At 38.4% G+C, this 13382-nt stretch overlaps 1 protein-coding gene across 1 annotated transcript; it reads right to left on the bottom strand.

Moving 5' to 3' along the window:
• Positions 1–7342: 7342 nt before the first annotated feature.
• On the bottom strand, positions 7343–12601 carry LOC120768688. Its single transcript, XM_040095464.1, has 3 exons — positions 11422–12601; positions 8528–11286; positions 7343–7693 (listed from the first exon to the last, which is right to left on the bottom strand). The coding sequence occupies exons 1-3, from the start codon at positions 12599–12601 to the stop codon at positions 7343–7345; spliced, it is 4290 nt and encodes a 1429-aa protein (XP_039951398.1).
• Between the last annotated feature and the right edge of the window lie 781 nt (positions 12602–13382).

A 13382-nucleotide genomic window follows, 5' to 3' on the forward strand; every position in this document is an offset into this window, starting at 1 on the left:
TGAGTCGCCACAGAATTCAGGTAAGTTATTAAGATATTTTAAAGGGTTTATAGTAAGAATGTTTTGAACTGGTACTGCTATTTTATTTCCCTTTTTTTTTAGGTTCGGGAGGAAGCAAATATAAATTCTCTCTAATAATATGTTTTAAATAATGTTTCTTTGCTTGGGTTTTTATCAAGGTTACTTTATGTAGGAATTCTTGCTAGTTTTTGATTTCTTGTTTTCCAGATGTATATAGAAATTTTCTTTAAATTTCTTACTCTATGCTATTATATATAATATAGTTAATCGGATTCTCACTTTCTGATGTTGTTGTTGAATATTATATTGCTGTCTGTCTGGCTCTGTGTTGGGTTTGAAGTTGATCTGGATGTGTTTCCAAGGATGGAAAAAAAATTTGTCACTATGTTGAGTTTAAAGTTGATTAGGATGTGCAGTTGGCTGATGAGTTGTTAATATGGGTATATCTCTATATTTCGGTTGTTGTCTGAAATTATCATCGATAAAAGTAAAATTGTATTATTTTCGAAAAATTTGTATGTTTTAAAGGATTCGTTCTTCAATCTTATGAAGTTCAAATGTCACTCTCACTAAACTTTTTCGCAAAAACTATTTTGTATGCTTAGAAGATTCGTTCTTCAATCTTATGAAGTTCAAATGTCACTTTCATTTTTTGCAAAAATTATTTTGTATGTTTTAAAGGATTCGTTGTTCTTATTTTTTTTTCTACCCGTTACGAATATAGAAATATTCAATATCCTTTCTTATGTAACTTGATTTTAAATTTTTACACACAGGGATACACGGGTATCCTACCGACTGCACCACTTTTTTCACCGAAGTGATGAACAACGAAAAAAATAAAACAACTGGGTTGGAGGTTTAATCAGCTTTCCGTTTTATTTCGTGCTTTCTTAAATACTAATATTTTGCTTTCATGCAACAACTTAAAAATAAATGTTTGCATAACAATTCTCAGGAAATGTGTCTTGTGCATTTTGCAAAGTAATACAATTAATAATAATAAAGTTATTATACATTTTGTTAACTGTTGCATTTTCGTTAGCCGAAATGCACTTGAATGAACAATAAATACAATTATTAAAAATCTTCGGAATTAAGGGTACATTTTGTTAACTGTTGCATTTTCGTTAGCGAAAATGCACTTGGACAAACAATTCTTTGAAAACTCAATTAATAAATATTCGTATTAAAATTCTTTGGAAGTAGTATTCTTTATAACATCTCACCACAGACCAATTATAAGCGTGTTTCACCACGAAAATAGCAGAATTGAGCATTTTCAGTGTTAAGTGAGAAAAATAATGCAAATTCCAATGTAAACAAATTTACTCCTACAGATGCGTTTATTTTCTATGAGCAACCGACTCGTCATATAATTTATATGTATATGATCCGTATATAAGTATGTATATATGTATGTTAAAATTTGCCTATGTATTTCATGATGATTCCATAAAATCATTAAAAGTATATAATAGAGTAAGGTATGTATTATTACCCAAATAATTAATATAAATACATAGATTTATGGTGATTAGTTTTAAATTTACGCATTTACATTAAAAGTTCTTAAAAGATCAGGCGGTCGCACATTTGCTCATATGTATGTAATGTATGTATGCGTGCATGTAAACAAATATGACAGACCATACGCATAATGTTTGTAAATTTGTCTACATGCATCATATGTATGTAAATATGTATACTCAATGTTTCAAGCAAAATCTAATAAAATATTTTTTACATTCCTTGACAAATACAGTCAAACCCGGTTATATGCCACAATCAAAGATACAGATTTTTGTGGTTTGTTAAAAATAAAAATATAATATGGCACATAAGCGAGTGCGGATACTTAACGAGTTGTACTTAAAATAATAATTTCTATGTATTTCAAAAAACCAACCGTGAGATGCAGCAAGATATAAGCAGTTAAGAGGGATGATTTTCATTTAAGCGGAGTACTACTTAACCGGGATCCACTGTACACACAAATCAGAGGAATATTGAATACTTTCTTTGACACATTTCTTGACTTGAAAATCGACAAATAAACTATGTTGTCAATTTTATTATAATATATTTGAATACTTATATTTGCGGGGTTGTCGCGTTTTCCTTCTCATAAAAATGTCAGAAATTGTTCAATTTATGATTTTTAGCTTTTGCCATCGTCGCGAAAAGACGCTTGTGGGCAAAGGCTTGTTCGGGGAGATGTGAAGGTGGTCGCTTTTATGAATGAAGCGAGTTTGCTTGTTGAAAGTGCGCTTGCGTTCATGAATGAAATTGTTCTTGCTGTAAGATTTGCTACATTTGGCTGCCATATTGACTTGTGACGCCGCTGATGCTATTTCAGACATTTGTTGTTTTTGTAGAACAATATTTGTAATTTTTGCGGGAGTTATGTTATTACGTTCCTTCGTTAATTGCACCAAATAAAACACTTCATCTTCTTGAAGGTTACACCAATAATGATCTTTATTTTTAAATTAATTTAACATGAAGGTAAGTAAGTAAAAGAAATTTGATGAGTCAAGAAAAATATAGTAAAAATTAAAACAATAATAATTGTATAAAGTTGGTAAACAGGAAGTAAGTATTAATTAGTACACAATTGTTGTTTTGTTCTGCTGACTTTAATATTTTAAAATTAAAGGGAAAAATTATTATTAGCAATTTATGAATATGAATACAATTTAGTTTGTAAGAAAATAATGTTTTATATTGCTGACTTAAACTATTTAAAATTCAAATGAAAATTTTATAATGATTTGTTGTTGTTGTTTTATTGGTATAAAGTAAATGATTTATTGTTGTTGTTTTATTGGTGTCTTCTGGGTTTTGGGTGGGGTTGATGTGGCGATATAACTCGGGTGACACATCTGCTAGTGAACGCATATAAGTACGTATGATGCTATTTCAAACGATTGTTGTTTTTGTAAAGCAATGTTTGTACAGGGTGGGCCAAAAGAAACCAAGGGGTGAAAAAACCAAGGGGTGTAAAAGTTTAATAACTTTTTCGTTTATTATTTTTTTGTTTTTCTTTCAGATTATATAATATACAAAAGGGAAATTTTTTTACATTAAGTATGAAAAATGATGTCTCTGTTTAGAGCATTTTCCATAACATCTTTCAAAACTTGTGGTTGTAGCGTTCGAATTTCTGTACCAATGTTTGGCTTAAGTTCAAGGATTGTCTCTGGCTTGTTCACATACACTCGCTCCTTAATATAACCCCAAAGAAAATAGTCGGGTGCTGTCAAATCTGGCGATCGCGCTGGCCAAATAATTTCCGAATTTCTGGAAATTATTCGCCCTTCAAACATTTGACTTAAAAGTGCCATTGTGTCTCGGGCAGTATGGGCAGTAGCTCCATCCTGCTGAAACCACATACCAGGTCTGTTTTCAAGAGCAGGACGTAAAAAATGTTCTATCATAAACCGATACCGCTCTCCATTTAATTTCAATAAAAAAATTAATAAACGAAAAAGTTATTAAACTTTTACACCCTTTGGATTCTTTTGGCCCACCCTGTAGTTTTTGTGGGTGACATACTTGCAAGTGTGCGCATATGTATACAAGTATGTAGGTTTGTGTATGCGTTATTTGTGCCAATGTCATACGCACATATTTATGTATGTACATATGAGCAGCGCGCACATGTTATTATTGATAAGTGAAGTGATTTGAATTCGCGAAAGCGAAGATGAACACATATGGTCATGATACATGTGAATATAAGTTTTGAATGACAAAATATACCAATTATTTACATTTATCACTATTATAACATATATAATTTTTTTAATATTATAATAGTTTGTTATATATGTACATATTATGTCTAATTCAATTGTATTCAATTGCACATGTATTCATTAATATGCACAAAAAGAATTCATACGAATACACATCTTTGCATATAAGTGAATAAAAATATAAGCAAAAGAGCGAACATACTATGTACGTCTTTTAGAGCAATATATAGTTTTGAGCATAATTTTTATTCCACGCTAAGCTCTGTTCAAGCGAAAATGTTAAAATTTCTCCTGCCGAGCTGGCAGTGGTGAAACACTTCCATCTCGACCGAGTTAGCGAAAAATATTTTTACGTTCTTCGCGTCGTGAACCTTCTCTATGATAGACGTTCTCTGCTTATAGCTTACGATATATGGCAAACTAGTTAGTATTCTATATCTAGTAAGCAATGAGCAATGTGGAGTCTCCACACGCAAAAGGCACGGCAATGCAGGTACTATTCTATAAATTCTATCCTGTCGAGATGCCACGTTAGAAGAAATGTTGCAACAGTGCCGGCAGCTCAACAAAAATGACAAAAGAATGAAAAATTCTTATTTTATTATTATTCTCATGGAAGAATAAAATGAAAAATTAAAAATAAATTCTGTCGATATTCGAACCAGTGTACTCATCTTGATTTTTCAAGCGCTTATCACCAACACCACCCTTGACACTTGGATTCCGTAGTCCTAATTATGGCGTAGCGCCTAATAGTTGCCTCAATTTGACATTTTGTGGACTTTGGTCGCACACTATTGTCTTAATTGTAAGCCCGATTTCTTCCGAGGCATTTATATTGAGTATTATCATGGGCATGCATACATATGTATATTTACGTCTCTTCATATTCTTGGGTATGTGAGATAGAGAACATAAAAATATGTCTATATGTTCTCTGTGTGAGAGATGTGTTTTGTACACATGTCATTATATGCCGAAAATACATATATTTATTTCTCTCATATTCTCTGTTTGAGTATGTGAGAGAACTGTTAAAAATGTTAACATTTCACATCGTGAATTCTGTGGTTGTGAGATGAATTCCGTACTACAATTCTATAAAATGTTCGACATCGAACCTGCACATTCTCTATATCTTTAAGTTCTTTGGCTCAGCGCTTCCTCCCCTTTCCACCCTCACCTCGCACCACCCAACTCCGCCAATCACTGACATTCCGCTCAGGCAGTATAAACAGGTTTGTGCAGCATTGAATTACCTACGTATTTTACATATCAAAACGATTATTAACAACAATAACAATGGATAAATGGATAATAAAACAAAGTAGCAGTTCCGGGAGCAGCACAAGTAAAAATTTGAGTGATAGTGAGTTAGTACGGCCAAGTACAAGTTCTGATATTGATTCCAACAAACGGGTCCACGATAATGAAATAAATTAATCTTCAAAAAAGAAAAAGGCGTCATGGACCCGACAATATCTTGAAGATTACATTAAATTCGGCTTTATGGAGGCTACAAATCACAAACCACTATGTGTCATTTGCAGTGTCGAACTATCAAACGAATCAATGAAACCTTCAAAGTTGCAGCGGCATTCGGAACTGAAACATCCTGAACACAAAGAAAAGCCAAAAGAGTTCTTCGTAAATAGGAAGAGAGAGTTAAACAATAGGAAAAAAATATGGAGTCTACTTTTTCACAAGGAACTCAAACCCATAATCTTGTCCTGGCTTCTTATGAAATTTCAGAATTAATTGCAAAGTCCGGCTATCCACATGTTGTTGGTGAGAACTTAATACTTCTGTCGCTAAAAATTGTAGCACCTCGATTGTTCGAAAAAAACAGTGGAGCCAAGTAAGTCCGTTAGCATTATCAAATAACACGGTAAAGCGTAGGATTTTGGATATAGCAGAAGGCATCGAAAATACAGTCGTAAGCCATCTGAAATTATGTCATTATGATGAAAGTACAGATATTTCCGATAATGCCAATCTAATATGTCTTGTACGATATGTTTATGATAATACTATTTATGAAGAGTTTTTGTTCTGTAAATCTTTGCCAACACGAACGGCCTCCTAAGAAATATTTAACTTGATTAATGATTATATCATCAAAAATAACATTGAATGGAAGAAGTGTATGGGATTAAGAAGTGATGGCGCACGAGCAATATCAGGCATTCGTACTGGACTTTATCCAAGGATAAAAGCCAAGCTCCGGAATGTGTATGGACGCACTGTAGCATTCATAGGGATGCCCTTACCCTTGACAGCAACGATGCAAGAGTGTGTAAAGTTCATTAACTTTATAAAATCTCGTCCACTTAACTCAAGATTGTTCTCTGTTTTGTGCAAAGAAATGGGAAGTGATTACGAACATCTTCTTTTACACTGTGAGGTGCGATGGCTGTCAAGGGGTAATGTCTTAAAAAGGCTTACTGAATTAAAAGAAGAAGTAAAAGGACAGATTTCATGATGTTAACTGGCTTAAAAGCTTATAGTGTGGTTACAACGAGCGGAGACAGGGAACTTTAAAGAATTTAGTAATTTATGTGAAATACAAAAAGAGTACAACATTACTGCATTGCCACAAGACATCTTAACTCAATTTAAAGAACCTTTATTAGAGCTGGAGAGGAATCTTCAAGAATATTTTTTTCCAATCGATGGCAACAAAGCTTGGATAAGAAACCCATTTACATTCAAGTTAATTTCCGAAACAAATTTGCCAGATTCAGATGTCGATTGAACTGTCAATTGATACAGCACTTAAGGATACATTTCACACAAGACCATTGATTTATTTTCGTCGTCAAAAATACACAATACTAGCTCATCAAGCAATAATTTTTTTAATGCCTTTTGTGACCACTTACAAATGTGAAGCTGGGTTTTCAACACTAGTTTACCTTAAAAATAAATATCGAAACAGACTGGGAGTGAAACCCGATCTCAGAATAAAACTTTCAGCAATTTCAGCAAACTTGAACTATATAATTAACAAGTAAGGAAGGGCTAAGTTCGGGTGTCACCGAACATTTTCTACTCTCGCATGATAAAGTGATAATCGAGATACTGTTTGTTTAGTATTGCACTAAACACTCAAATTAACCCGTATGACGTATATGCCTGCACGCCGATAAAACCACGACTCGACTTTAATATAAATTTATTTACTGTATTTGGTACTCTCCAAGTACCGTCCAATTCATTTGACTGACAACTGAACAATTCTATGCTTAACTCAAGCTTATATAGAAAAATAATACGTAAGCGAACTGGTGAAAATAACAATTCTGTTATTGCATACGGAACCATGGTCTGACCAAAGAACAGTATAATCGCCTGTTGTGCCAAGCTAAAACGCATCACCTGACAATCGTGCGTCTAGTTGTTTTTGTATACTGCACAATGGTCTGACCCAAACAACGGTAGAAATGCCGAAACGAAATGCGTCACCTGATCATGGTGATGCCAGATCGTGTACCTGGATAATGGTGATGCCAAATTGCACAGGATAAATCATATAAATTTAGTGAACTTATTATTAATCGTTAACATTCCTGCCCGGCTGAACCGTCAGGGTTCAGGAATTCTCGATTTGGATCAATAAGACGGCAAATCTTTTGCACTGGACGTTGGCAATGGTGCTTAACAAAAAGTCCTTCAGGTGTACGTTTCTCACTGTTATATTCAACCGTAACTATTCGTACCAATCCGTCGCTGCCAGGGTGAACTTCAGTGATGCGACCCATGCGCCAATGCATGGGTGGTAGATTCTCGTTCTGAATCAGTACTACATCTCCTGGCTGGAGATTCTCACGTCGACCTTCCCACTTGCGACGCGCCTGTAAGCTGGATAAATATTCACGGTTCCACCGCTTCCAAAAATGCTCGAACATTTTCTGTAATTGTTGAGAATATATAAGACGATTTTGTGGAATATCATCAATAGGTGGTTCTGGGCGCGAATTGAGCGGTCGACCAATGAGAAAGTCGCCAGGTGTGAGTGCGTAGCTACCATTGGGGTCATCGTGAAGAGGAACGAGTGGCCTGGAATTCAAACAAGCCTCAATCCGAACAAGTAGTGTACTCAGTTGATTGAAGCGTAAGATTTGGCGACCAATTGTGCGATAGAGATGTTTTTTTGCTGAACGCACAGCTGCCTCCCAAAGACCTCCATGATGGGGTGCGGCTGGAGTGATGAATTTCCACTGCGTGCCGGAAGCTGCAATATGCTGAGTTGCATATATATTTCTCCAACTTTGAAGGTCTTGATATAGAACTCGACTAGCACCTACAAATTGCGTTCCGTTATCGCTATAAAGGATCGAACATATTCCACGGCGGCTTATGAAGCGATCAAACACATCGATAAATGCCTGAGTCGACAAATTTTCCGCAAGTTCGATATGTACGGCCTTCGTAGCCATACAAATGAAAATCGCTCCGTAAGTTTTGCTCATTGTAGTGGTTCGCTTTCCTCCATGACGAACATTGAATGGCCCGCAATAGTCCAACCCGGTATGGGTAAAGGGTGGGGCAATCATAACTCGGGATTTTGGAAGTGAGGACATCTGTTGATGCTGAGTTACTCGGGAGTGTCGACGGCATGTGACGCACTGATGAAGATATGACTTTACAAGCCGACGTGCATGCATAATCCAAAATCGCATGCGTAAGTACTGCAGCATTTCCTGTATCCCACCATGGAGACAGCACCTATGAGCATCACTTACGAGAAGTTTTGCCAATGGACAGGTATTGGCAAGAATGATTGGATGTTTTTGCTCATACGGTAATTCCGAATTTGTTAACCGACCACCAACACGCAGTAGGCCCTCTTCGTCCAAAATTGGGTTCAGTGGAAGCAGGTTACTTGACAAAGCGATGCTGGAACGAGATTTAAGTGCTCTAATTTCAGAATGATACATTTTACCTTGGCTTTGACGAATATGTGTGATTAGTGCCCATTCTTTCTCTTCAGCAGTAATCAACTCCTGTGATCTCTGACTTCTCAACGTCGGCATTATACGACGCATTCGAGCAGTTGTATTTAGTAAGGCACTCAAACGGCTAAACCTTGCTACCAAAGGTACTCGTTGTGCTCCAAAGGATGTCATCAGTAAACCGTCCCCGCTGGTAACGCCAAGATGCACAGTTAACGGACGGCTTTCCCCAATAAAAGTTTGATTTTCCTCAGCTGTGAGACTTGGTAACGCTGATAATGATTCATTCACCGCATGAATAAGAGGAGGTCCCTTCCACCAAAGCTCGTTCCCCATGAGTCCTATCGGTGTAATTCCACGGCTGGCGCAGTCAGCGGGATTGTCTTCTGAACGAATGTGTCGCCACGCGTTTATATCCGATTTTGATTGTATAAAAGCTATCCTATTTGCCACATATTGTTTCAATGAAGAGGGTTCCCGCCGAATCCAATGGAGAACAATTGTTGAGTCACTCCATAAAGTGTAAGCCGTATCTTCCATTTGCAAGGCGCGACGTATGTTGTTCATAGTTGTAACCAATAGCTGAGCTGCCGAAAGTTCGAGGCGGGGGATAGTCATTTCCTTCAATGGAGCCACTCTTGTTTTTGCGACAATCAGAGATGTATGGGATCCTCCGTTAGCGATGGTGTTTCGTAGGTAAATAACTGCGGCGTAAGCCTTGGTACTTGCATCGCAGAACCCATGTAGTGTCAATACAGCATGTTCTCTGATTCCCAGCCATCGTGGTATTTTGATCCTTTCGAGAGTCTGTAAACTATTCCGGTATCTCATCCAAGTCTCTTGAAGATTAGATGGCAGAGGCGTATCCCAACTCAATTTCGCCAACCATAGATTTTGAACAAACATCTTGGCCGTTACGACAACCGGTGCCAACAGACCCAGTGGATCATACAATCTTGCAATATTACTCAAAACAATCCGTTTAGTAGGAATTGTGTCAAAGTTACATGCCTTTACCTTGAAGAATAACGTATCAGTAATAGGATTCCAGTGAAGGCCCAATACCGTTGTGCTGGAATCGCTAAAATTTATCTCCGATGCTGACGCCTTAGAGCCACTGATTCCTTCCAGGGTCTGGACGCAGTTGGAGTTCCATTTATCTAACTCAAATTTACCTTGTTGAAGAATGGCATCAACGTCCCGTGCACGGTTGATGGCCAGTTCTGTCGTGTGGACACTTTCCAAATAATCATCCACATAAAAGCTATGAAGGATGCTGTCCCGTGCTGCGGCTGCCCGGCTGACGTCAGCGATCACTTTCCAATTATCGTATGCACACTGTCTCAATGACCTAATAGCATTAAAAGGACTGCTTGCCATACCGTACGTCAGTGTCTTAAGTTGATAGGTACGCAAGAGTTCATTAGGGCATTCCCTCCAAAGGATCTGTTGCCATTTCCGATGCCTAGAATCCACCATTACCTGTCGGAACATTTTTTTGATATCGGCTGTGAGAGCTACCGAATACCGCCGAAATCGATGAAGTATGTCAACCAGGTTATCCTGTAGCCGTGGTCCACTTATTTGCGTATCGTTAAGAGATACACCGTTCGTTGTTTTAGATGATGCGTTAAACACTACTCTGAATTTAGTCAAAACAGCATGGTGAGGGATGTAATAACAGCTTCCTATGTCAACTGGAGGAGCATCGATTGCCTCCATATGTCCCAAATTGATGTATTCCCTCATGAATTCCACGTATTTCTCCCTCAGTACATAGTCGTTTGCCAATGTCCGCTCTAGTTTCAAAAATTGCCGAAGTGCCGCCGAATGTGAATTTCCAAGGGGAGAGGCATCAGATCGAAATGGTATCTGTACTATATATTGACCACTCGGATGACGCGTAACCGTGTTTGCGAAAATCTCTTCACATTCGTCCACCTCCGCCTTGATGTTATCAGGAGGCTCCTCTACTTCCCAAAATTTCCTTAGAAGTTTATCGGTGGTAGAATCATCGGAAACGTCAATGAGTGATGAAAAAAGGGTTGACTTCGACTCGTTCGATGCTACTGGACCTAGCACTACCCATCCGAGACGGGTGTGTAATGCACATGGTTCGTTATGAGAACCGGCAACAACGTCGTTTAATACAAGAGCAGGCCAAATATCCGCGCCAATCAGTAGTTCTACGGGACCTGGTATACCGAATTCCGGATCAGCTAAACAAAGATCCCTTAAATGATGACTGGTCCTGATGTCTATATTAGTAGAAGGAGTCATCGACGTGATTGAATCAATGATGTACGCATCGAAGCTGATCTGGAACTTCTCGTCCACCTGGGACTGCATACTAACTCTGACAACACCTTTGGTACGGGTTGAAAGGCTTTGATCAATACCCTCGACTTGGAACTCACAGGGACTTCTAGGAAGATTCAAAATAGTTACTAATGATTCGCAAACGAAGCTCACCTGGGAACCAATATCACAAAGGGCTCGACATTCCTTTAAGTAACCCTTACAGTCAGCAAGAAGCACGTTTGCCGTTGCTAAGAGAATAGTCCGGTCACTCTGTAAGAGAAATGACTGGACGTCGCTCCATGGTCATTGTTGTCGAGGAAGTACCTTTGGGGCCACCATTGGCGATGTAGCCGACGCTCCAGAAGTAAATCTGGCGGAAGTACCTTCAACACTCGTCTGCTGGAGCCTTCTACATAGAAGAGTATTGTGCTTCTGTTGGCAATTGAGACATAAGCCAGATGGACAGTCGCGATTACGATGGCCGGTCTTGAGGCAATTGAAACATAGTGATGCCTGCTTCACCAAGTCCCAGCGTCCGTCAAGTTGAAGGTTACGAAACTTTTGACATTTCGTAATCCGATGAAACTCATTACAAGATGGGCAATTCGTTGCCTTGTCAGATGCTACCACCGGATTAAGAATTTTTCCGGAGTTCATAGTCAGATGCGCCTTCACGACACGACTCGATGTCCGTCCGCTTGAAATATGTGGAGCAATTGGCGACGATGTCGGCAGGTTAGCTGCACGCCGCTCCACGAACATTATCACTTCTTCCATTTTCGGAATTGCATTGGATTTTAGGCTCATTCCCCACTCGGTTCGAGTAACAATCGGTAATTTCGGTAGTAGTAGAGGTACGGCTATAGCATCCCACTGTTTTACTGGCACATTCATCAATTCAAGCGCTCTGAAGGAGTTACGTACACTATCCACAAAATTAAGTAGAGTAGCTCGAGATTCTGATGGGTGGGTTGGTAAGTCTAGTAGATGCTGAACATGATGTTCCGAAAGAGTACGGGGATTGTCGTAACGTTGTTTCAGTTCAGCCCAGACCTCCTCATACCCACCTGTGTACAAGCCACCGACTAATGGAACCTTTTCCGCCTTCACATATTGTCTCAATTTTCCCAGTTTATAGGTGGGCTGCAAGTCGTTCCTGTTGTGAACCAGCGTCTCAAACATATCCTTAAACGCTAACCAATTGGACGGCTCTCCGTCAAAGCTTGGAATGGAGACGGGATCCAAACGCATGTCTGGTGCATGGCTGCATTCCTGGTTGGGAAGTTCACTAAACGCTGACATTTTACGTTTTAATTTGATGCAAATGTTGTTGAAAATCTCCTCCGTTGAAGCGAGCAAATCATCATGCTCTGCCATCTCGCCTCCATGTGCGCTGGACACGAGGGCAAAATGGTTATCCATAAAACGAGAGAAATGTTGTCTGGCACTACCCAAGAGCTGTTCACTTTCAACACAGTCTGGATGGTAGTTCTCTGCTTGAACTTGCGTCCAGATGCGCAATATAGATGTGCGTGCTGATGTACGCAAGTTTAATGCTGACATCTTATCCGCAATTTAAACGATACACACTTCCTCACAGGAGGCACCAAAAATGTTTAGTATTGCACTAAACACTCAAATTAACCCGTATGACGTATATGCCTGCACGCTAATAAAACCACGACTCGACTTTAATATAAATTTATTTACTGTATTTGGTACTCTCCAAGTACCATCCAATTCATTTGACTGACAACTGAACAATTCTATGCTTAACTCAAGCTTATATAGAAAAATAATACGTAAGCGAACTGGTGAAAATAACAATTCTGTTATTGCATACGGAACCATGGTCTGACCAAAGAACAGTATAATCGCCTGTTGTGCCAAGCTAAAACGCATCACCTGACAATCGTGCGTCTAGTTGTTTTTGTATACTGCACAATGGTCTGACCCAAACAACGGTAGAAATGCCGAAACGAAATGCGTCACCTGATCATGGTGATGCCAGATCGTGTACCTGGATAATGGTGATGCCAAATTGCACAGGATAAATCATATAAATTTAGTGAACTTATTATTAATCGTTAACACTGTTATTAGCAACTTTTTTGCGAGAGTATAAAAATGGTGCCCTCTGAAATACATGAAAATGTCTGAGAGATTTACCGATATTTTCGGTGAAAAATTAGGTTATGTTAGGTTAGGCACTGAGTTCTTCGTGTTTGATATCAGGGACCTTGAAAAGTTTTAGTCCGATCACGACAATTTTTCCACAAGGCTTACCTCAGCTCAAATACCATATTTCTGTAAAGTTTTATTCCGCTATCATCATTGGTTCCTA

This window comes from Bactrocera tryoni, chromosome 2 (genome assembly GCF_016617805.1).
Source record: "Bactrocera tryoni isolate S06 chromosome 2, CSIRO_BtryS06_freeze2, whole genome shotgun sequence".
Taxonomy (NCBI): Eukaryota; Metazoa; Arthropoda; class Insecta; order Diptera; family Tephritidae; genus Bactrocera; species Bactrocera tryoni.